Source organism: Pinus tabuliformis, chromosome 8, assembly GCF_031772625.1.
Source record: "Pinus tabuliformis cultivar Carrire ecotype Pingquan chromosome 8, CPIR1, whole genome shotgun sequence".
NCBI lineage: Eukaryota > Viridiplantae > Streptophyta > Pinopsida > Pinales > Pinaceae > Pinus > Pinus tabuliformis.
In genome coordinates this window covers 2016695926-2016722085 of record NC_142294.1, presented here as the reverse complement: position 1 = coordinate 2016722085, position 26160 = coordinate 2016695926, and the positions used below count along the sequence as shown (strand labels likewise).

At 37.9% G+C, this 26160-nt stretch overlaps 1 protein-coding gene across 2 annotated transcripts in view; it reads left to right on the top strand.

The window, feature by feature from the left end:
- Positions 1 to 26160, top strand: part of LOC149244504 (uncharacterized) — a 297889-nt gene that overhangs the window by 106700 nt on the left and 165029 nt on the right. For both annotated transcript variants that reach the window (XM_089374882.1, XM_089374881.1), the window contains exons 3-4: positions 4568 to 4725; positions 4878 to 5023. In XM_089374882.1, coding sequence (XP_089231008.1) covers positions 4568 to 4725; positions 4878 to 5023 — 304 coding nt within the window. The remainder of the gene's footprint in view (positions 1 to 4567; positions 4726 to 4877; positions 5024 to 26160) is intronic.

The following is a 26160-nucleotide window of genomic DNA, read 5'->3' as shown; positions in this document are numbered from 1 at the left end:
AACAAACCCTAGACCAGTCCCAAACTAGGGCAGACAATATCTCACACAGTGTTACTTGGGAGTGGGAGGTAAAGCGGGGAGCGGGAGCGAAAACGGGAGCAGGAGTGACATTTTCAGAAGCTCCCGGTTAGGGAGCGAATCCTGGAGCGTTTTTTATATAATATATATGTTTTTTTTATATTTTTTATATTTTGATACATATATGTCAACAAAAACATGTAGAATAATGAATTAGATATAAAAAACATAAAAAAACATAGATTGAACCATATAACAACAATCATCTAGAAGTTATAATCTTCATCAACCACGTCCACAAGTTAGTAACATAGTAACATACAACATATTGAGTCTCATGATTCATCAATCTTAAAGTTTCAAGCTTTCAAAATTCAATATATAACATTTATCACCAAAGTTGTACTTGTAAGCTAAGTGTAACCAGTACAACAAATAATATCTAACATGAAATGAAATGTTATAAAATGAAATGAAATGAAACAACTTTCAACTTTCATGAAGCATCATATTCATAATTCATTACTAATGAGTTATAATTGCCAACTTCAAACTTAAATTGTCATATATTGTTTAAAAAAATATCATAATAAATATGAAAGAGTCAATAGTTATAAAAACTACTAGAAACTAGAAAAGAGAAGTAAATCTATTATCTATTTCTTATGGTTGGGCCTCTTGTCACCACGAGAAATGTCTAATTTTTTAGTCTTGTTGGAAAATCAGGATCTTTGTCATTAATATCATCCTCTAAGCATTAATATCAAGAGGTATCTTTGTCATTACCTCTGTATCTGTATAGGGATATTTGTCATGAATACCACCCTCTAAGCATTAACATAAGATAGAAAAAGCATAGCATGTCAAGTCAAGATTTTGTTTGAGTGATGCGTACATTTTTAGGAGGGTCATGATAGAGGAGTTTGACAACCAATGTCACTAACATCAAGGTACATAGAGGGATTGGTGCTCTTGATTAAATACGAGATCCATACCCTAAACATGAAAAAATTCAATGGAAACATTGCAATCCCCCAATCCTGAAATCCTGAGAAACTGATAAGTCTTCTGGATTTTGAATGAAATCTAAAATTCTACTTTCTCCACATGAAATCCAATGAGGCCGGGACCACTCTTAAACATCCAGAGTCATTTCATGGTAACATTCTCCTTAATCTTCATTTTCATCCTTTTACTTTTAAGAATTTAACATTACCATGAATAACATATCAATACTAGGGCCATAGACTTGATCATTAAGCTGCCCCACTCAATAATTATTTGTTTCTTTCAAAATATATTGCATTTCGAACATTACTACAAAAAAAAATTGCAAAAAAGGCAAAACGCTCCCGAAAAGGCAGGGAGCGAAATTTTTTTTAGCGCCCCTCCCCCTCAATCCCGCTCCCAATCCGCGTGTAGGGCGGGAGCGACTCGGGAGCGGGTCGGGAGCGCGCTCCCGAAATCACTCTCGACCCGCTCCCGAGTCGCTCCTGCCCGGAGCGCGGATTGGGAGCAGGATCGGGGGGGGCGCTCCCCCGCAACATTGATCTCACAAATCAACCGTCAGATTGGCTTGATTCCACCACCAAAATGTACGGCCTTCAGAGGAGGTCCAGATGGACCTACAACGCAGTTTTGATGAGGAGATCTTCTAGTCCACGCAGGTCAAACTTCACTTTTGCAGTTGCTGCCCTAAAATCTGCAACTGCTCCTCCACATGTGTGAGAAAGGTTTCTTTTCTGCGCAGTAGAGAAGAGCCTCTTTTCTGCGCAGGAGAGAGAGAGAGATGTGAGGAGATTGGCGAGAGTAAATGAGGAAAAGTCCTCCTGTATTTATACACAACTGTTGTTGTTTGAATAAATGCGACTGTTGGGCTCTGAGCCTACATGAGTTGTAAGTCAGCTAGGTCGGCTTGATAATAATTCCATAATCAAAATAAATCCTTATATCCATAAATACTTATCGGAATCGGATGATCTTTAGATCAATCCTACACCTATCGACGAGAGGAATCTAATAAACATATTATTAGCCATGAATAAGATGACCCACATGAAGTTTGGCCCTAGTTGCCAATTTAACAATAGGGAGTAGGTGACAACCCCTACTCTGAGCGTTGCGCCTTAGGTGTACACTTTGGGCAAGAACAGGTCCTACCTCATCACCTAGCAACATTAACTCTAGAACATCTTTCAAAGGTGATTATCTATCCTACTGGGACTCCTCCCATCGATGAAAGTCAATAAAGAGCAGGGGACATTGGCTATGGTGACAGTGGGCCATTGTCCCATTTTTATCACTTGGTCTAGCTCTTTGTCCTATAGGTTTCGCTTCCTTAGTGCCTGCTAGATTGTGTAGTAACAGGACCCATACTGTACTATCATCATATTGTTTCTCGTATCTTTTTATTCAATCTTAAATGTTTTTTTGTTTTGTATGACATATTTAATTGGCATGACATATTGGTTGTCACATTGCCTTACAATGGAGCATTCTTCAAATACATTAGAAATGGCAGGAAAGATGTAAGAGGTTTGTTTAGCACCAAGGTAATGCTGTAGTTGACATGCTAATGAAAGCTGTGGTAGACTCGATACCATGTTGTTCTTGGCAGTTTGTCCTTTGAATGCAGTCTGGTTGAGTTCCCATGAGCTGACCAAATTCCTTTTATCAAAATAATTTTATGGGGAAAACCTGAGGACGATAGAAGATTCTTAGATAGCTGAAAGTTGAGGGGTTCACTCTTCGGTTGTCGAGTCAATTCTGATTATTGTCTGGCATGATTTATCCTGTATGCTTTATGATAGGTTGGTTAATTGGTGTTAAAGTTGAGAATTATGAGTATATGCATTGATACTTAATTTGCTATTTATATGGCTGATTGAGAAGGGTAAATGTACTGTGGACTATCAGCTCACATTCATTTGAACTGGGGACTTATTTGAGGGTTGTATGAGCTTAGTATTCCTTGGAATAAATCACAAGAAGCCCTTTCTTCTCCTTGCCCCGATCTTGGGAGTACCTTTAACCACGATAATTCACAAAACCCTAGATCTTGTGCAAATTTTTTCTAGGTCTCTTAAAGGGAGCAGAAGCATCTTTGAAGTGCCATACTATCACATAGAGCTTCCCTTGTGATGTCCTAACTCATCACCTAGTACCATTAACCCTTGAACATCTATCAAAAGGCAATTATCTATCTTACCAGGACTCCTCCCATCTGTGAAAGTCCATGAAAAGTAGGGCCCACTGGCTGTGGTGATAGTGGGCCATTGTCCCATTGTTATCACTTGGTCTAGCTCTTTGTCCTATAGGTTTCCTTTCCTTAGGGCCTGCTAGATTGTGTGGTAACAGGACCCTCATTGTACTATCATCATATCATTTCTCATACATTTTTATTCAATCCTAAATGTTTTTTTTTGTTTTCTTTAAAATTTTTTCCAAGTATTTTGGCTATTTAATTGGTATGACATATTGGTTGTCACACTTCTTTACAATGGAGCATTCTTCAAATACATTAGAATTGGCTGGAATGATACATGAGGCTTGTTCAGCACCAAAATAATGCTGTAGTTGACATGCCAGTGAAAGCTGATCCATACGTGCTAAAAGACGGAAAATTATGATATGGAAGAGGATACAACCGAATGTACATTTCCTTTTCTTTTTGAAAAGAAAAGAAATACCCGCTTATCCTAAAGATTATTATGACACGTCCGATTCTGGTAGAGTGGATAAGGAACAAATCGACGAATAAGTTAGGGAAAAAATCCAGAGAGTCGAAGATCCATTATCCCAGCAGACAATTGCTGAGTCCTTATGTTTAACGTGGCCAGAATTGCACTATTTCAGAGGTTTATTATTAATGGCTCAATCAAATATTAGAAAAAATATTATATTACCATCACTTATTATAGCCAAAAATATGGGTCGGAACGATTAGAGTACCAATTGGATCTAACAACTGATTTAATTGTCTATAATTCATACTTTGGAGCCCATGAAATGCAAAATCAAAAAACGAAATTAAAATATCGAACTTAGAATTTAAGTTCGAAATGATATTGAACTTCGAGTGATAGACTCAACACCATCTCTTTCTTGGCCATTTGTCCATTGAATGCAGTCTGATTGAGTTCCCATGAGCTGACTAAATTCCTTTTATCAAAATAATATCATGGGGAAAACCTGAGGACGATAGAAGATTCTTAGATAGCTGAAAGTTGAGGGGTTCACTCTTCAGTTGTCTAGTCAATTCTGATTATTGTCTTCCATGATTTATCCTGTATGCTTTACGGTAGGTTGGTTAATTGGTGTTAAAGTTGAGAATTGGAAGTATATACATGGTACTTAATCTGCTATTTATATGGTTGATTGAGAAGGGTAAATGAAGTATGGAATATCATCTAGACCAGACAGCCTTTTAGTTTTTTTAGCAGCCTTACTTTTGAAATGGCAGTTGTCATGTTTGTTGTCAACTTTAAAGGTTGATATGAAATGAATGCATTTATTTATATGTCTCACATGGTTTTGGCTTTGTCTGCAGGAATGCATCACTGGGATTGGGACAATGTCTGCAAAATGAGTGGAAAGCAGTTGAGAAGGGTTCATGGACTGCTCTCATGTCACCTTTTGAAACAAAATTTATTGATATTAGAATGCCGGGCACGTTGTTTGATTCTCTCACAATTTCAGTTGAAGAAGGTTAGTGGTTGATTTGTGATGGTCTCTGCTGTGGAACTTATCGCTTAAAGCATTGATAAAACATTGTAATTTTCTAAAAATTATTAGATTGATGCATAATCTGACAATTGGTAATTTTGCTGGATGCACAATATGTCATTGATTGTTTGCAGAATTTTTACCATATCGTTTGGTTTTTTTGGGGTTGGGTCTGGTGATGTTAATGCTGGCACCTGTTGTGAGTAAGTCCGTGCCGTTTTACTATGGCAGTGCAATGACCTTTGGAGTCGTTATTGTGATTTTAATCATTCTTTTCCAGGTATTGTTTCCAACTTCTGTATTTTGTGGTTCAGTTCTATTTATGTAATTAATCATTTCTGCTTTACATAGAAGCTGGTTGAAATTTATCTGGTGTTATTATACTTTGCTGCATTTTTTTTTCTGTTATTGCTGAGCTTTTAAACCATGGGCTTAGGCTGCTTATAATTTAATTACATTTCATATCTGGGATCATGGAGAGAAGATTGTGAAAAGGGAAACAATCATGATATTGGAAGCTTTGTATTCAATGCTTGATTTCTTTAAGCTTGAGGACTGTTAGTCACAATCTTTTATAATTATACAATATATCTATGACCAGGTATGCCTAGCAGCCTTGCTCGCTGCTAAATAAAACAGTAACTACCTGTCTGTGTTTACTTTTGTTTTTTCATATTTTCTACCAATAACTTATAAGTTTCCTTCTCTAAGAAATTGAGTTTCCATATTTGAATGCTTGCTTTGAGGACTTTTAATGCCTCCTTTCCTTGTGAGCACACATTCAATCAAGTTTGTTAACTTCTCAATCTGAATAAGTCAGCTTAGCTTACTCTCATGCTAATGCAATATTTATGGTGTAATATCCCCATTTTTGGTTTCCCTTATGATGCAGTTAGGGTGGATTTCCAATGTTTGTGTTAGCTAGGTCACAGGAGCGAGATTACATCATCGGTTGGCCTGGAAGGTTTTTGAGGAGTTTTATGGAGTCCTGACTGGGTTCGCTTGATATATTTCATCATCAAGGTCAGTTCCACACATTTATTCTAGATTTTGTTGCATTCCGATGATTCCCGTAAAAAGGGTTATTATCAAGCATATTTTAATAAAATACGCCAAAGGTGTTATTTGGAGCGGATTATTTGGAGAAACACCTTAGTGTAATAGGTCGTTGGAACTGGGATAAAAATATCTATAGGATGGGATCATGAAAAGTGACTTTCAATGTTGGAGAAATCGTGGAGGCAGATTAATCATTTTCCAGGATTAAAAAGTGACTTAAATAAAACAAAATAAAGAGAGTTGCTTACATAAAATAAAAGCGAGGAGCTTTTAGAATGAAAATAAAATAATAAAACAAAAGTGCTTCTAGAAGGTTGGAGAGAGATCCATAAAATCTGTAAAAGAGGGGAACGCAAGTCATTTTGGGATATCTTGGATTTGGAATATTTTCTCTTGGGAAGATTGAGAACTTGGTTTTCGGGTTCAGAGAGCCCTAGGACGAAACCCCTTGGGTTTCTTGGTGTGTTGGATGAAACACCAACTCACTATTGTGGAGATTTCTTTGAGAAGTCGCAGAGAGCTTGATCGACATTTGTTGGGGGTTGTAGATCTAGAGTAGATCCGTGGGTCAGAAGTGGGGATCAACCTAATCTCCAATTTGGCCTTCATTTCTAGTGATGTAATAGCTATTGTCAGTGATTCACTGGTGTTTCTAACAGGTTCTGTTACTCGCCACCAGTAGGTGAGCCCATAGGAGATAAATTTGTCTTCAACAGAATATCAACAACCCCTGACAAGCACCAGTGTAGGTAGTGTTGCGAAAATTGCGATTTTTTGCCTGAAACGATTAAATTGATGATTTTTTTCATTCTGAAAAATCGTCAATTTAATCCCTATTTTTTCGAAAAAATAGTGATTTGTATTTTTGTATTTATTTTTTTGTATTTTTTTAATTTTGCAGATTTTTATCGATTTAATCCCAAGGTTTACAATTTTTTCTGATTTCGGACCCTCGCCGATTTAATCCCAATCGCGATGTTCGCAACATTGAGTGTAGCCGATATTGTGCTCGATGTTGCCGCTTCCTGAGCTAGTCATATGTCACCTCGTCCATCTGTCAAGATCGTATGTTTGAAGGTGGGCCATCCAATCCTAAAGGTATGGTTTTTCATTATGCAATCAGGTGCTTATGCTTGTTTTTCTTGGGCACACTTGGGTATGGATTATTGGGTGACTTGGAAGAAGGAAGGGTTTTGACTGTAGTCTTGTTCCCTCACCTTAATTGGGGGGTTAATTCTCAACCCTATTCCCGTCGGATCTCCCCTATTGGCTTACAACTTTAGGATGGGCCCTACTTGGGAAACCCCGATTTTGGTAGCATGGTCTCGTTTTGCTGTTGCACATTTTTCACTCCCCTTCGTATGTTACATGCCCTATTTCATCATCGTCCCTTTTTGGGTCCACATGACCTTCAGGTCCACAAGGCTCTAGTACTCCCCCTCTCCTTGTCCATATGTCTGGGTCGGGTTTGGAATGATGCCCCAAAGGTTGATGTGGCTAAAAAAAAATAAAAGCATAATATGACCACATACAAAAGGAAATAATACCACAAAATATGACAATAAAATTTAGCATGTGGTAAAAAACGAAATATGAGCTCTATCCCTTATCATTATGGCCATCACCCTGGTTCCTAGGTCCCGTATGATTGCCCCCTGCATCATTAAGGAACCCATGTATGCCCTGTTGTCGCCCAAATTGTGCAGGCACCACGACAACGCTTAGGACAGGGGCTGTCACTTTGATCTCCGCCCACTCCATTCTAGCTGTCTCTCAACAACAGACTATGGGGGGTAGTCCTTATGGCATGAGGTGAAGGAAAACAAGTTGGAACACAACTTGTTTGGGAGACACAGATGAGTGGCCTAACCACTTGGTTGAATTTAAGCAAGATTTTAATTAGATTGGATTCTAAAGTATGAGACCACTATTGTAATGGAGTCACAATTCTTGCTTATGGTAAATTGGAACCAAATGACCGGATGGACACCTGCTGCTTGAATGCTTGACTAACCTATATGACGTGCAAATTGTTTGTCAATTTAATTGTCTTAAATTGTTACATGACCTATTGACTGGAGTTGGTAAACTTATGAAGTGCAAGTGCACTATATATGCTAGAAGTCCTTTTTATTAAGTCAGATTATTAATGTGCATGATTGAATTATTGAAAATCACTTCTAAAGATGTTTTTCATTCCCATCTAACTTTTCAAAGAAAATGGATTTAACGCATTAAATATTCCTATTCCTTTCTAATGAAATAAAAAATCCCCTTCACACTTGCAAAATGAAACGTAAAGCAAACTCACACTATCTTATTAAGAAAACTTAACTGATATATTGCAACACAAATTTAATTTAAAAGCAGAATTATTCATCTAACATTCTAACAATCCTTTGCATAAAAACTAAAATGAAATTAACTTCTATTCAAAATGAAAACCACACATTTACTTATTATCAATCATTCATGCTTTGAAATAAAGAAGTCACACATGCTTTGAAGTGAAATACTGGAAAATGAAACTATAAAGAAATCTATCAAGCTTTGAAATGAAACACTCTGAAATCGTAAAGAAATCTATGAAAAGCAATTACACTAACATTAACATCATTATACATCAACTTGAAAAAGGAACAATTAGTGAAATATTGCTATCACTATCTAATTGAAATCAAGACTGCAAATCAATTCTAAAACGTATGAATAACTGTAACAAACGACAAATAAAAGATATGTGAATGCAGAACCTTCACTGTTTGTAGGGGCGCTCCACAAACAGGTGGTCATAGAACTTCAATCGAACAATCAGCTACGCATCAAAATTTCGAAGCACTTTCTTCATTAACAGTGTAAAAACAGAGTCTTAAAACATCATTGTCGCATACATAAAATTAACCTCCTGTTCATGTTTGCTGCACAGTATTTATAAAAGCCCGTGTCAATAACTGTTCGAGGCTTTTACGCCTACTGTGAAAATTCCTATACTCAAGGAATCCCTACTGTAGCAAAATTGAATTTACTATTCCTACTTGATTTTAATATACATTGTCAATTTATTTTTTGAAAAACACTGAAGTAAATTTTTTTTCCGAGGAAAAAATCAAAACTTTTTATTATGAAACTATAAAAAGTTTTACATGCTGATGAGGTCTTAAGCCACACAACTGGCTCATTTGTTTGCTGATCTGCTCTACATTTAGGAGCTGTTTCTGCTGTTTGATAAAACCTGTACAGTCTTCCTCCCTGCTGGAGGCATATATAAACTCACATTGAAAAGTCAATCAAAAACTGGGGTCTCCTTCGACGAAGGAAAACAACCCCTTACAAAAATTTTAAGTGTCTATAACATATGAAGAACATAAAACAGCATATATATAAGTCTGTTTGCTGTAGCTTTTGCACCTGAGAAAATATAAAGGGACCGAGGTATGATATGTAGAGACTGTATAAACATAAAAACAAACATAAAAATCCGAGAAGACTGCTGTCAAAAATGAAATAAGAGCTGTGATCATAGTGGCTGAGCATAAGGGGGCTGGTTTGTTATGTATGACTGCCCCTGTCTGATCTCTTCTACTGTCCAGCTGCCCAGATCCTGTTGTAGACCAGCCTTAGAAAGCTGGTCTGCTTCCTCATTCTTATCCCTGTAAATGTGGCAGATAGAAAACTTATTAAAAGATGCCTTTAAAAAAGAAATTTCTTCAACAAGAGTCTTCAAAATCTGATTTTGACAAGATGCATTTCCATTGACCCATTTTATGACATTTAGTGAGTCCCCAAAAATCTGTATTGTGTTGATATTTCTGTGAAGAAGCCAGCATAAGAGATAGCGCAAAGCAGACAATTCAGCATAGTTATTTGTGCCTGTACCCAGCCCTACAGAAGCTTTTAAAGAGTGTTCTGGATTGATGTGTATGCACAAGCCCGCTCCAGCCTTATTGTTTTGGGAAGCCCCATCAAAAAAACCACATGGTATGCCCTCCTGTATATTGATTGGCTTTTGATTTATTTTAGGATTTTTGTCTTCAGGGGGCGGTATGGCAGAGTATATGGCAGCAATATTGATGGCAATGACGGAAGTAGGGGTGTCCTTGTCTTGAAACAGACTTTTGTTTCTAAAACACTGAAGTAAATTACTTCTGCAACCTACACCAATATAATTTTATTACATGAAACAAGAAATTGAGCAAAGAACAAGATACATAGGACACCATTATTTTTGGACAAAATAGTCGTCAAAAAAACCCAATGTGGGAAAATTGGTGCAGCAGCTCTGAGGGTTTTATATTATTAAGTAGTAGTTTTGAATACAATGCTAAATGCCCTCCCGACAATCCAGTTACAGATAAAAATATAATGGCAGAAAACTGTGTGAGATTACCTCACTTCACAAGGCAGTTTCCGGCTGATCCGACAGTAAAACTGGCAAACCCCCAGCTATCTCTGCGCTGGCCTTGCGTAGGCCCTGCGTCAGCCTCAGAGGCTCTACGTCAGCCCTGTGCTATCTCTTCTGCCTCTTGGAGCTTTTGTGTTAACCTCTCCCGGCTGTTCTGGCAGCTCCCCGACAGTTCTAGATTTCTGCGTGGAGGTAAATTCCCTTCTGCGTTGGCCCTTTTGTCTCTGTGTCAAGTCTGCGTGGGCCCAAACTGGCCCAACGTCAGTCCTTCTAGGCGCTGCGCTGTCTCCACTGGTGGCTCTCCGCTTCTGTACCCAGTATTTCCGAACTATCCCTGCTACTTTGTTGTAGAATGATCACTTAGTTCGAATTTCTCAGCTTCCAAGCCCCAGAAATTACTGTAGATCAATTCGTTCTCTTGATGGGTTCCTGAATGTTGATTTGGGGTAGCATCGAATGTGCTCTAGCCATGAATATTGGTGAAGAGGCTAAAGCACATGAGATCCCCAATACTCAGAAATGGTTTGGGCAAAATCTAATCGGTTGGTTATATTAAAAAAATTAATATTTTTAATGGAGTCCTTAAGTCTAAACTTAGGGAAAAAATGTTAATGTGAATTAATATAAAACTAAGTTAGAATGGTCCAAAAGTCATGGATCAAGCCAGACCTAATCTTAGTCGTTGATTAGGGGCTTAATCTCGACTGTTGAATTATCAACGAGAAAAGTATAAGAGGAGGCTTGAGGGCCACCTGGATAACACACTAAGTTGATCAAGAATTCGATTTTTTGGGGCAGGGCTTGGTGAGGAAATCGAAGGAGTGATCAAAGTTGCAGTTGAGGGGCAGTGAATGCAGTAGCAGAGAGGGAGAGATAGTACCGGGAGCATCATCGCAGAAGTCGGGAGAGCGTTGACGCAGAGCCAACTAGAGGCCACGCAGAAGCAGCGAGGAGCTGCACAGAGCCTGAGGAGGGCCAGCGTGGGTGACACAGAGCCTCTAGAGGCGGACGCAAAGTCCCGAGAGGCTGATGCTGGGCCAGAGAGGCTGACGTAGACCCTAGAGGTTGACGCTGGGAGATTTCGTGGGGCAGATTGGGGCTGATATCTGTCTCCGACTGAGAGGTACTAATGTCGAGGGCATTCTCTGTTGGGTGAGCCATTTCTCGCACCCAGATTGTGTTATGAAACTGCTTAATAATAAAACCCTCAGATAGTTGCACCGGTCTTCCCGCATTGGGTTTTTCCAAGGACATTAGTCCAAAAATAACAGTGTCAGTTGTGTGCTTGTTTTTCCTTCAGTTGATGATCTGTATGTGTTGAGGCTGTACTTGTATTTATTTTCAGCATTTACATGGTAAATAACTTGTTAATTAACAGAACAAGTAGGAAGAAATAAATCAGAAAGTACAGGAAATGATTTCTAACAGTTAGATGTAGAAATTCCAACATGGTATCAGAGGGTGTTTGTAGATCACAAGATAACTGAGGGCATCAGCCGAGTAGAGCAACAACAGCAGAAACAACTGTCTCAAGTGACAAAAGCTGTTCCTAGTGGAAAAGCAGCAAGGAAGGGGTGACGCAATGCTTGCGTCATCAGTTCGAGCCAGGAAGAGGATCAGCGCAGTGGCAAAGAGGAGCAGACCTGACCTACACAGTGCCCGGTCATCTTTCTCAGTGAGGAAGGATTGACGCTCGTGGCCAGGAGGTGCGGATTTTGCTGGTGCCAGGATTGCGCAGAGCCTAGAGGCTCTAACCTTCAGTTTGCTGGGGCATAGGAGGTTGTGGGTAAGTTGCGGAGTGAAGTTGGTGGGGTACTGTGGTCAAAACAATACCTAACAGGGCAAGAGCAAGGAGGAGGGAGTTTCTCCCAAGGATTTCTAGCTAAGAATTCCGGATCAATGGTGCAGCTGCACTAATGATCGGAGTGGGGGCATCTCGACATTGGCAGAGGGGTTTCTAGGAGGGAAATCGAGGCTCAGAGGGAGTCACACTGAGAACTTCCAGGAGGGAAGTAGAGAGACTCAGAAGAGTCGAAAGAGGAGCAGCGAAATGGTAGTGAACGGGGTAAGAGATCAGGACAGACTGGACAGAGCCTCAAACTTCGTAGTCTGGAAGGCCAGGATCTTGTTCGTTCTAGACAGGAATCGTCTCAAGCACTTTGCCTTGAACACGATAGCGGTCCCAGTTGACCTGGATGAGAACAAAAATTACTAGGAGGCAATGGCGACGGCCAAGAGCATCATCCTTGACGGGGTCGAGGACCATGTAGTACCACATATTGCCGAAAAGGACATGGCAAATGCGATGTGGGAGGCCCTGACGAAATTGTATCAACATACTTTCGTGCAGAGGAAGATGCTACTAGAAAATCAGCTATGGTCATACCAGATGCAGAAGGGAGAACAGATAGACACCTTCCTCGGTCGATTGAAGGAGATCCGGGATCAACTGACTTCCATAGGGGCCACGCTGGATGAGGAGATGATGGTGAGGACCGCATTGAACACAGTCTCAAAGGATTGGGAGGTATTTGTCCAGAGCATACTGGGCAGGTCGACCCTTCCAGATTGGGAGGAACTGTGGGCGATCTTCGTCAAGTAGAGATTAGAACGCTAACCAAGGAGGAAGAGGAGGATGCTGCCCTAGTATCTGAGGGAAAGCAGGAGAAACGAAAGAAGAAGGACCTCTCCAAAGTCAAATGCTTCCACTGTGGGGAACTGGGTCACTTAATACTTTAATTTTCCTAAGTTTAGACTTAGGAACCCCATTAAAAATATTAATTATTTTAATAAAATGGGTGGAATTTCACCAAACGGTTTTTGTGTTCTTTAGAACTCATGTGCCTTAGCCTTTCTACCAATTTTCATGGCTAGAGCACATCCGATGCTAGCAAAAACTAACACTCCCTCTTAGCGAAGCAAAGGGTTTTCCCCATTTTGATGTAAAAAATATGAAAATTATGATGTGAAGTGTTTTGAGGGTTCGAAAAGTAAATTATCTCCTCATAGGTTAATTAACTAAATTTTCTGGCCAAAAATTAATTAAAATTCCAAGACATATTTAATTAATTCTAGGTCCTAGGTAAATTTAAATTCTCCAAAGGCAAGATTCGTCGGTCCTTAAAAATTAAATTTTAAAAGGTCCATGACTAAGGTAAATTAATTATTTTGCTAAATTTTAAGCCTTTGGTCCCTGGGGGTTAAGTCAAAGTCAAAATTTTGAGCAAATTAATTCAAATTTTTTATTTTTGAGTTAATTAAAATGCATTTAATTGAAAAATTCGATTTTTCTCAAGAATTTAATATTTCGACGGATGAGATTAAAAGAAATTCTAATCCTCATCAACGGTCGAGATTGCTTTGATGAGGATCACTCGAACTAGCCGTTGGAGGATTTATCTTTAAATAAGAAGTCATTTGTCAGTTGTTCCATCCGATTTTTGAGTTGCGTGCTAAGCGAAAAGCTCGTGTAAGCTTTTTCTGAATAATAAAGAAAGACTTTGGGGTTAATTTTCGCTGGTGTTACTCTTCATGGAAATATTGTAAGATGTGTCGTTTTCATGCATAAATTTTTTTTAGCCATTGATAATAGCTTCTCAAAGAGTGATTTGAGTACAGGTATCTTACTTAGTCACTGGGGTTTAAATGATAATTTAAATTTTGAATGTAATAGCAGGTATCTCTATTTATTTGAATTTTATTATTATTTTCTCGCTCTATTTTGATGGCTGAATTGGGTTTTGTAGGAAAGTCATGATTTTTAGATTCTCAGGCACTAAGGGAAGTTTTGAGTTGGACCAACCAACTCCCAATCTGTGTTTTCTGAAGGCCCAACTAAATTTAATCTTGGGCTTATCATAAGATTTTTATTGGTGATGCAGGAAGGGTTTCAAGCTAAACACCTCTTTTAAAATTTAAAAAATTTAGTTTTTATGTATGAAATTGATAAATATGGCTGTTGAGAGCCTTAGATTATCAAATTTGGGAGTGGAGTTGGACTCACATTCTTCATATCTGATAGATCTGTAAATTTTTTTGGGTTTTCTAACTTGGGTTTCAGGGGTTTTATTTATTTTTTGTATATATGGGTTCTGGGTGTTTTTGTTTTCAGCTACAGGTTGCAGATCTGAAGGTGAAGTTTGATTTGAAGACAGATGTAGGCCCTGGAGGGTAAGATCTGCCCTCAAAATCATTTTTGCAGGGATATTATCCAACCTTTTTTTCGGTCTAAGCGTTTGATTTTTTTTTTTTGTTAATTTTTGGTTGTTTTCTTATTTTAAATCTGGAAATTTTTTTATAAGGGTTTTACTAATAAATCTGAAGCAAAAGTGTAACATTTTAATCAAAAAAAAATTGGAATTTTTTTTTGGGTTCCTAGGCTACCATTGGCTGCCTGGAACTGCTATTTGGGTTTCTTTTTCTCCTTGCTGTAAAAAAAAATTTCGAATCTTATCTATTGCATTGCCATCCCTTGCTGCAAATCCTGCTCCTCTCATTTCTCTACTTACAAAACCTCTTGTCCCTTCCTCCCTTGATCCTCACTTTACAACTTTGCAACCCTCCTCTCTTTATACTGTCTCGTTTCTGCTAGCTCGCTGCCTATTCAAAAAATCGTAACCCTCCGTCCTTAATCCCTAACCCCCTAACCTCCATCACTCCCTGCGTGTCACTTCCCTCTGCTCCATTGAGCTGCTAGCGGCTGCCATCCCACACTGCTCTGCAGCTGCCTCTTCGAAACCTTGCCCTTGTTGTCCTCCATTCCTCAGTCTCCCCGCAGCCATCCCCACGACCTGCATATCCGGCTCCCTCGAAATTTCTCCTTTGCTGCTCACCTCGCCGCGCATCCAACATCTCCTTCCAGTTGACCTGCATTCCTTGCCATTCCTCTCGCATTCCTTTGCCTTCTACTGCATCATCGTTCCTCTCGTTCTCCTTTGGTAGTGTCCCCAACTCTTCGAACTGCAGGTAAACAAAACAATTACATTTTCATTTTCTTTTACTTTGTTTTAAATTCAATTAGGTTTAGGTTTTGTTTTTTTTTAGCAAATTTGATTTTTGTTTCATTTGTTTTATTGTTTAATATATGCATTAGGGTTATACCTTTTTAAATTCGATTTTATTTTTATTTTTTATCATTTTTGTTTGGTGGTTTTCCATTTTATCCGTATTCTTTTTTGTTTTGATTTTTCCTTGACTTATGATCTTTTTTTGTTTTTTGTTCTTTGTTTTTGTTTTGATTTTGGTTTCATTTAAAAATTTAAATAATATTTCATAAAAAACAATTAAAAATCATAAAAAATTCTAAAATTTAAAAAATTAAAAAATCTAAAAAAAATTTAAATTTCGGATTGAGAATAAAATAAACCAAAACGTGATTTGAGCTTTCACATTAATTTTTTTTTTAATGTGGCCTATGGCCCATTAAAAATTTATTTTAATAACCCTTTGATTCGTTTTACTTTCGTCACATTAAGAAATTTTGATTGCTTCATTTACCATTCAATTAATTCCCTAAGGAATAATTAGAATACTAATTTAAAGTTCCTTGGTGTTTTTGGTGTTAAGGGCAAAATCTTAATTTTTCATGATTTCTCTATTGTCAAGGTGTGATAAATGTTTAAAAGATCATATTGATTGTTGGAGAAAGATTATTTTGCTAGATTATCCTATATGCTAAAGTTTTGGGCATTTTACAATTAATTGTTCATAATCGTCGTTTTGCTATATTATAAATTGCTCTAGGTGACTTGTTATTATTTAGTCTTTGGTTAATTCACATTAAAGGCACTGGTCCATAGTCATTTTTATCTTGTGATTGTCTTATTTTAATCTATCTATCTCAATTAACCGAGACTTGCTTTAACTTCATCAAGTTGTTCATCCTTAAAATATCCTCATCTATTAACCTTAGGGACTACCCCCCTTGACGTGTCTAGGAGAGAGTTTAAACGGAGTGAGTAAGGATTAGAGTGACCACCCTTACTCTGAGCGTTGTCGCGGTGCCTAGACACTTTGTGTGACAACATAGCCCAAAACAGTCTAAAAATAATCAGTCAAATTTGGTCAACAAAAGTCAACACAACAACCTGAATTAGGGCTGTCAACGCTGGTCAACGTAGGGGACAAACTGCTTTGGTTGTTGTGCCCATAACAATGGCCTGCCCAAACAGAAGTCTCCCTGACAAAATCGAAGTCAAACAGGGTCAACGTTGGTCAAAGTCAGCCTCCTAAAATTTCAGACCCCTGAAATTCCGGCCTCCTGAAATTTCGGACTCCTGAAATTTCGGCCTCCTGAAATTTCGGTGTCCTAAAATTTCGGTCAAATCTGGGCAATGCAGCAACTAGAAAAGGCAGTCTTCCTTTTGCACGTGTGGAGAGAGATAGGCCCAGAAATCTGTACTCAATTAAGATGAGAGAGAGAAAGATGAATGAGATGCGATGCCAAAATGAGGAGGAGGCACCTTGTATTTATATGCAACGTTGAAGGCTGGAGGAGACTAATTTGATTGCTGGCCGACCTTGACAATTTGTCCATAATCAAAATAAATTCATAACTTCTTTTGTACATGTTAGAATGGGATGATCTTTAGAGAAATCATACACCTCTCGAAATAGGAATCCAAGAAAAATATCAGCTCCCTCATAAGAGTTGCCTAAAGTGATGTTTGGCCCTAGTTGCCAAATTTAACACTTGCTGCTGCCTCCCTAGATCTGAAAAATCTTTCATTCTGCTCACTGTCCCTACCTCTCAATCACTGCTTCGATCTCGCTGGCTCTCTTTCCAACAACCGATTGCTACTACTCTGGAAATCGATCTGCTCATGAAATCGAACTGCTAAAGTGAAGTCTCCAAACCCCATCAACTTCTTCTCATAATCCTCTGTTGAGACTTCAACAACCAAAATTAGATCTTAATCGATGGCTAGGATTAACTTGAAGTCGATTCGTGTGAGTTTGTATAACATTCACACCTTAATTAATTATGATTAATTAGTCATATTCCCTAAGTTTAGACCTAGGAAATATTTAAAAACTAACTAATAATCTAATGAAGTCATTTCTATGTGGAATTTCGAGAAACGATTTCTGGGTTTTGGAGATCTCATGTGTTGTAGCCCTCCACAAAATTTCAAGGCTAGAACACATCCGATGCTACAAAAACTAACACTCTTAGCTAGGACTGCGTTCTAGAGTCACTGCCCCTGTAGCAAAACCCTGTTTCTGGATCATCTCCAGTCACGTTGCTGATGTCTCGCTGCTATTGCCGACCAACGACTACGCAACTCTGATATGTGTTGCATTTGTGCTGCTGCTGAGTATGCTTAACCACTGCCAACATTGCATCTGCACTGCAACTCCCTCTCCATCTGTTGCTGCTATAGCTACAACTTCTGCAATTGAAAAGCATACTAAACACTGAATCGGCTGTGATCAATATGATGCATCTGTCACCTGTGACTCTGACTGCTGCTAGCTATTGCGCTGTCATTGAGGAATTTGCGCTGCTGCTGACTTTGCACTGTGCCAATTGCATGGTTCCAACATTGCACTGCGCTCAGCAGTACCTAACTGCTACTAGACTCTGCGTCTTGTCGCTCTGGCATTTGACACCATCTACTACCACTGATCCATCTTGCTACTGAATATTGCGGGCTCCCGTAGCAATATGTCTTCTTCCTTCTGCATCTTGGTGCATCTTAGCTTCTGCTCTAAGTACATCTTCCGTTGCTCGGAAGTGCCCTGGTACAACATGGTGAGAGTCTCCCACATTTCTTTGGCAGTCCGTTTGCCAGCTATGTTTGAAAAAATGTGATGTCAAACACCATCAAGGATCAAACTTTTTGCTCGTGCCATCTACTTTCTGTACTCCTTCAGCAGATCTGCATCTATTGGGATAACTACAACTGCATCTATATATGTCTTCAGGCCGTATTCATCCAGAAGGAAGGACATCCTTACCTTCCAGATGACATAGTTGGAAGCACCATCCAACCCGTCCTGCTCTCGAAGTCCAGTAGTGGCCATCTCAAACAATGTCGAAAATCTCCTCTTACCTTTTGCTCAGCTTCTTCTCAACTATTCGCACTCCCTTATGGAGTGAGAAACTCTGCATGCAACGATTGCTGATTTGAAAGGGAAATCGAACTTCTTGAGAGTAGAAGTTCCCTGAGGAAAATTTTCCCTTAGTGTGTGCTCTCCTTCCACCTGACGCTAGTTCTGCTCTAGTAAACTGTTGCAAAAACTACTGCATCCAACTAGAGATCTGCTCTGTGAAGATACTGGGTTGCTCCCTCTGCGCCTTGAATCCCTCGATCTGGAGAGATCGAATTTTCTGCCTCACACGCAGAAAAATTAAATCTCATCACAAAATTCGGCCTTTTCGCCAAGGTGATTGCGTTGCCTTTAGGGTTTAGATCTGTTGCCCTCACTGAACAATGAAACCCCTTCTTCCTTCGCTACCAAGCTCTCCAGTTGATCATCTGTGCTTTGATACCGTGTGAAAATTCTGAAACTCGGAATCCTATTACAACCACTAGAAATAATTCTCCTAATTGTTAATATAATTTAACAATTTTTTTACTGTTTGCTACAACAAATACTAAATAAATCACACTGCAACCTACACAAATAAAACTGCGGAAGAAATAAACGCTGGAAGAAATACTAGTACACACATAAATTTACACAGTTATTTTTGGACCAATGTCCTCGGAAAAACCTAACTTGGGAAAACCAGTGCAACAGTCATGGCTTATTTTATTATTCTGTTATGAAATCTGAGTACATCTATGGATGTCCAACTAGAAATCCAAACAACAAGAAGATCTGAGTAAAATACTGTAGGGAATTACCCTTCTCCTACCGATAATCTTTGGCTAGACTTTCCCTATCAAAACTCAGCTTCCTGGAGCATTGCATTAGCCTTTGCGTTGCTCTTCGTAGCTGCCTGGATGACTTTCTTTGCACTGAGCTCAGATGAAGTCGTTCTGCCTCTGGATGTTGAGAAAATTGCCTCTTCGACGCTTAGGGACTCCTTCCTGGACTTTGGAACTGAGAACAAATTTTGCTCCTCACCAAATCAATCTTCCTGACTGAAGCACTATGCAGCCCCTTAGCGCTGCCTCTCTGGGATAATTCGACTCACTTGCTACTTCCTCCCCGGATCTGGAAAATCTTTCCTTCGGCTCATTGTCCCTGCCCCTCAATCACTGCTTCGATCTCACTGACTTTCTCTTCGGAAACTGATTGCTCTCATGAATCGAATTGCTGAAGTGAAGTCTCCAAGCCCCATCGACTCCTCCTTATAATTCTCTTTTGAGACTTCAATGACCAAGATTAGATCTTAATCGATGGCTAGGATTAACTTGAAGTTGGTCTGTGTGATTTTCTAGAACATTCACACCTTAACTTAATTAATTCTGATTAATTAGTCATATTCTTTAAGTGTAGACTTGGTAAATATTTAAAAACCAATTAATAATCTAGTTAAGTCATTTCTGTGGGGAATTTCCATAAACATTTCTCTAGGTTTTGGAGATCTAATGTATTCTAGCCTCTCCACAAAATTTCAAGGCTAGAGCATATCTGATGCTACAAAAACTAACAAAAAGTACCAGTGGGAATGCATTTTTCATGGGAGATTGTGTTGTATCTTGGCTTAGCAAAAAGAATCATCATTATCTCTTTCCATAGCTGAAGTAGAATACATAGCTGTTGCAGATTGTTGTACACAAATCTTATGGATGAAGGAAGCTTTGAAAGATGTCAATATAGAAACCAATCATCCTATCGCCATCTACCTTGATAACACCAATGCCATTAGCCTTTAAAAGAAATCCTGTTTTGCATAAAAAAAAAAAAAAGCACCAATCAAGGTTCCATTTCATCCAACAAAATGTCAAAATGGAATATGTCAACACCGAAGAACAAATTGCAGATATCTTTAGAAAACCCCTACCACGAAAAGCATTTGAATATCTTCGCCAAAAGATGGGGGTCATTTTCCTTCCATCCCATTAGAAGTATCTTATTCAAGAAAAGGGGTAGCAACATCATAGGGTGAGTTGCATAACAAGGGAAGTAACTTGATAGGGGGAGCACTATATGAAGTGTCCATTGATGTCAAAGGGGGAGAGAATGTTGAAAAGAGAAAATATGGCCATCAATGACAAAGGGGAAGATTGGTGGACAAAATTGTCATTGATGTCAATACAATGACGTCATTATTGTAGATGATGAAACCTTAGCCTATTGGGAACCCTAACTTTAACCCTAGCATTGTTCCTCATGGAAACCATAAATCTAATCCTAATGGAAACCCTAAATCTAGCCCTAACATTGTTGTTACTCTAATCCTAAATAATTTATTTTAAAAAACCCTAAATTTCTAAACCCTAATCCTAATCCTATTCACATATTATAAACACCTCAAACATACTTTAATGAATTAATGAATTGCCATATAATAAAAATCTTAACAAATGATATAAAACACTTTACAAATTGCTTATTCTTATTACAAACAACACATTAATTAAATCGTTTGGCATATATTACGGTTGGCATACATTTATTAAATATTTTGTTTGAAATATATTACGCTCCCATATATTAAAATTTCGTTTAGCATTACGCTCCCATACACCAAACAATTCGTTTGACATAAAGCAACAGAGGTGTCTCCTCGAAATGTTATGTCAGCTCTATCATGTGATGGTCCAAATGTGTATATATCAACGTAGATGATTCGGTGAAGAGTGGGTCTTGTTGACCCTGCTGCCTACACCTACCTACAAGTCAATGAGAAAAGCCTTCAACCCCACAAGGTGTGGTTGGTGGCAGGGAACTAAGAGAAGGGGTTGTCACACTAAATCCCCTCTCTCTCCATTTAAGCTATCTCCTAGGTTAGCTATGGGGGGTGGTCCCTAATATGGAAAACTAAGATAAAAGAAATGTGAGGTTCTAGGAGAGATGTTAAAGTGAAAGTGGATTACTTTTAAGAATTATGAGCAAAATATGATATGAGCAATAAAATCATTAACATATTAAAACCATAAAACCAGTGCCTTAAGATAAATTGCTCAATAGGAATGAAAGATATATTTGCTCAAAACAAAAGTAGAATGCTTCAAAAAATGAAAGCAAAGCAATCCTGAAATGGAGACAAAGATGTTAGCACGATAATCGATACAAGATATAAAATGCTTTTAAAATATAATCAATGCCTAAATCAAAGCATATAGAGATATCTTGCAAAAGGAAAATCAATTAGTGTTCTACTTGCAAAAGGAAAATGAAACAATGCTTGCCAACATAAAATATTCAATAATGACAAGTAAAATGGACAATTGCAAGTGAAATCGTAAAATGTATTAGCATGAGATGCACTTATACTAGATTTGAATGCAATTAGTCTTGGTTATTTTTAATCTAAAATGTCTAATTTAAATGAGAAGTCCTCCTCTTGAGCTCTTACAAAAGGGTAAAAATTGGGGTCACTGTAAAAAAGAGGGGGCGAGGGCATGAAGGTGTCATTTACGATACTCGTCTCCTGGGTCTTACGAGCTAGCGTATGCATTCGTTCCTACAAGGGGACAAGCCACCTTCATAACTGCTGGGTCACACGCTTTTATCTTACTTCGTACCAAATGGAAGAACTTTCCAATAAAGTCTTTTTCTCTATACTTTCTATCAACCAAACTTATGCTTGGAGGCTAATTTTAGTGAGGTTTGGGTCCTGGCTTGAAAGCTTTCTTATACTAAAATGCCTAGATGAAATGCATGAGTGAGTGCTATTGCTTCTAAGAAAGTACTGATATTAATGCTCAAAATAAAAGACAATGCTCAAATAAACAATACGAATATTTTTCAATGGAAAGGGAAAGTGAAACAATTAGCTCAAGTAGCTCCACAAGTTCCAAATATGTTGCTTTGCAAGGAAATGAAATCAATGCCAAATTACTTTAATGGAGTGACGCAAGAAAGACCCAACAATAATGATAATGCCACATAATATAAATTGACAATGATAAAGCAATGTGTTCAAGAGACTTGTGAAACCAAGTAGATGGATAAATTAAACTAGTTTAAGCTTGCCTAATAAATATAAAATACTTGCTTGCATCAAAAGAAAAATTGTATGTGTTGTAGTAGATTGCCCAATACAAGTATTCAAGAAATGGAAATGGCAAACATAAACCAATCTCAAATGTATGCTAAAATGAGAATGGATGTGTGTGTTATGATAAGAAACTAATCATGCACGAAGGAGCTTAGAAATGAGATTAACAAAGAAAATTGGAGTAGCTAATTAAGAGATTAGTCCACCCACAAGCAATGATCGTTCCTTTAAATGGGGAGAGAGGATACCATGGTAAAAATCCCAAGCTCCCTCGCAAGAAAAAATAATCTTTTTATTAGAGATTGGTTACAAATTGAGAAAGAAAAGCTTTTGGGGAAGGCTTCCCAAGGAAACCAAATGAGTCTTTTACAACATGCCACTTCCAAGGGCTAGATCTGTTTAAGTAACAATTACAAGAGAGTCTAAGAAAAAACAAGTACAAGAAACAAATTTGTAGCAATCAAATCAGCCATAAAGAGAGTTGTATTTAGCACTAAGGAGAGAGGCTAAGCCTCCTCTAGCCCACAACCTAGTGAGAGAAGGATGCTGCCCTCAAAGTAAAACTCGGCCTTTAGAGAAATGATGCCTGAAATACTCACAACTTTCTTCTTCAATTTTCATCTCAAATATGCTCAAAAGGGCTGCAAAACAAATCCAAAATGAGTGGAAAGATGACATGAAAGAGTCAAAATGATAATCTACAATTAGTGTACAAGAACTAGACAAGACACGCAAGTAGAACTCCATACTTGTCTAGTTAAAACCGGGCTCTAGGTGGCAAATAAAATCCTTGAAAACATAAGATATTGATCAAGAAAAATATTGAATTTAAATTTATGTGATCTTAGTAGGCTAGAGGAAAGGAAACTCCCTCTTTCAAAATCGTTTGATGAGATCCTTGATGCAAACCGATTGTGTCCTTCTATTCTTGATCTTGGGAGTTAGTTCGTCTATTGGAGAATTACCCCACGCCCAAGTAAATCTTTCAACCAAATCTGAACATCTCTTTGGAAAAAGATGTCAGCAATCATAAAGTGATTAGATTATACAATGGAGGAGAAGGCGAGAGATTTCACCAAAAATCTTCTAGTGTTCCTCTTCCTAGAGTATTTCTCTAACCCAAAAACCATACAAGATAGCTTGCATATGTTAATTCAAACAAGTGGCAAAATGATAACTAGCATAATCCAACATACATGTAGAATGTAAAGCACAACAATTGAAATAACATCACTTCAAGAAATGGAAGGAGAACACCAACACAATAGTACCCCAAAGTCTTTTTATTATATGAAAATGAATACAAAATCCAGTCGAGTCTCCGTAGGCCCCATAACTCGTTCTAAAGATCATGCAAATGAGAGCTCAAGGCTCTATTATATAGAACTATGGGAGCCAATCCCAATGAAGAAGTCATTAAACAAGTGGCATGAGGTGACAATCCCAAAGATAAATTCGAATTTGTTGAATGAAGCTCCAATGCCAAGTGTAAAAATCGAATTTTGGCAAGTGAACATCGTTTTCTTCTTCCCTTATATGTGAAATTCAAATTCTGTGATGGAAGGACAATTGTATATGGGTGGTAACCCATGAGGGTACAATTTTCCACAAAAATCTCCACCAAATATTCTCCCAAATCCTCCCAAATGTGTATTAACTTCACAAATTCGAATTTTCAAGTAAGCAGCTTTCTCATTTAATGCCAGAAATTCGATTTTATTTGAACACATGTTATTTTCTTGATTTTAGGAGTCTACATCATCTTGGGACTTCACTTTAACTCCCGCATAATTTTCCACTTCATTTCCACATCATTTAACATGTGTGGATATTTATTTTTCTCCATTTATTTAATTTTTGGCTTAATTAATTGCCAAATTTACCACTAAACTTAGGAAAAGAGGGGTTTGAGGGTTCAAAACATATTTTTAACCCCTCAAAGTGTCATAGTAGAAAGTTGAGGGTGAGAGGTGCAAATTTCATTACTCATACTCCATACAACTTCTCTAGACATCATTTATTGCATTATAAGTACAATTTTTATTGCAATTTCTGCAGTGCGGAAAATCTAAAAATTAAAAAAATGACTACCTAGACCTAACCAAATTTCATGATTTTTTTTGTGTGATATAGCATGGTAATATACATCAACTCTCGACACTAAGATGTGTTAGGGGCTCAACCTTCAAACCGTCACCTCGGCTTTGGGGTAAAAAGTGAGTGAAAAAACCCATAAATTTATCCGCCTCTATAAAAGAAGGGATAATTAACCAGATAAAAAACACACTCCAAGGTGTACTTGTTTGTTGGTCGAGTCCCAACATCCTAAGCTTGTTACAGATTCAAAAATCATCATTACTAGTATCACTTATTACAATTCCCCGTAGGGTGTGGAATCTGGGTACAAGAAAGATGATGAGAAAATAGAAGTAGAGTTAAAAATATCTGTTGATTGATGATATCTGATGGTACAAGTGTCCATTGGTACATCCTTGGGCATGGAGTCTTCATATAATTGTCAATTGCCACTTCAGTGGTCGACACGTCCAACACCACAAGAGAGAAGATTCGTTGAATTGTGTAAATCCATCTGGGATTGAGATTACCGTGAGGTCATTCCCATCGTGTTTTTTTTTGTGTGAATAAAACTCACTTCTGTGGTGTTGAACTGTGAACGGTGGCTACTTTTGTGAACCTGTGACAATCCCTTCTACTTTGAAAATATAATGTCATCTCCCTACGGATTTATAGAATTAAAAATCAAAATCTGAGTGGCATCTCCTTGCGGATTTGTGGAAGTGTAACCGTGGTAATCATATTAAAGCCTGCGGACTTGTAAAAATTTCCTTTCGCAAACTTGTGGAATAATATATTTAGAGCTTGCGGACCTATGAAAATATACACTGAATATCTTTTAAATCTATGGAGAAATATAGTGGCATAGTTTGTTGACTTGTGAAAACTTATTGAAAACATTGAAACAAACTTACAGTGACAGCCTTCTGAAGAGATACATTGAAAATCTAAATTTTTACTATTGGAACCTGAAGGATTGGAGTCCTATATCTCTCAAGTTGGTGCTTGATTGAGAGGATTGGTGTCCTCACCAAGATTGGAGTCTTGGGAAGTTGCTTAAGGTTGGAGCCTTGAAATATTTTTACAAGTTGGAGCTTTTCATCATTGTATTAGGAGACTGGTGTCCTCAACACTATTATTAATAAAAAAATATTTATTGTTTCCTATCTTTTGGTTGATAAATTGTGAAAAATATTAACTAGTACTAATAACAATTGTAAAATAAATACTGATTCACCTCCCTCTCAATATTTCCAACAATCTGTATCAGAGTCAACTACTTCATAATCAGCCTAATGGCTGGAAGAAGAAATTTTAGTCACAATGGCCAGTAAGGATGCAGGAAAGGTCCCTCAATTTGATGGAAAAATTTTTGCTTTCTGGAAAATCAAGATGAAGTTTTATTTGATGTCTCTTGGACCAGAAGTATGGCAATTAGTTCTAGATGGTTATAAAGCTCCACCTTCTCCACCAATAGATCAGGATGGAAGAAAGCTTTATATAGCAAATGCCAAGGCCTTAAATTCCATAACAAGTGGAATATCTGACTCAGAATTCACAAAGGTTATGAACTGCGAATCGACAAAAGGAATGTCAGACAAGTTCATTAGCATTTATGATGGAGATACTAAAGTCAAGAAGGCAAAACTTCAAACTTCTAGAACACAATTTGAAAGTCTAAAAATGAATGAAGAGGAAGACATCGCTGCATATCTTCTGTGAGTGGATGAAGTTGTTAACTCACTCAAAGGTCTAGGTG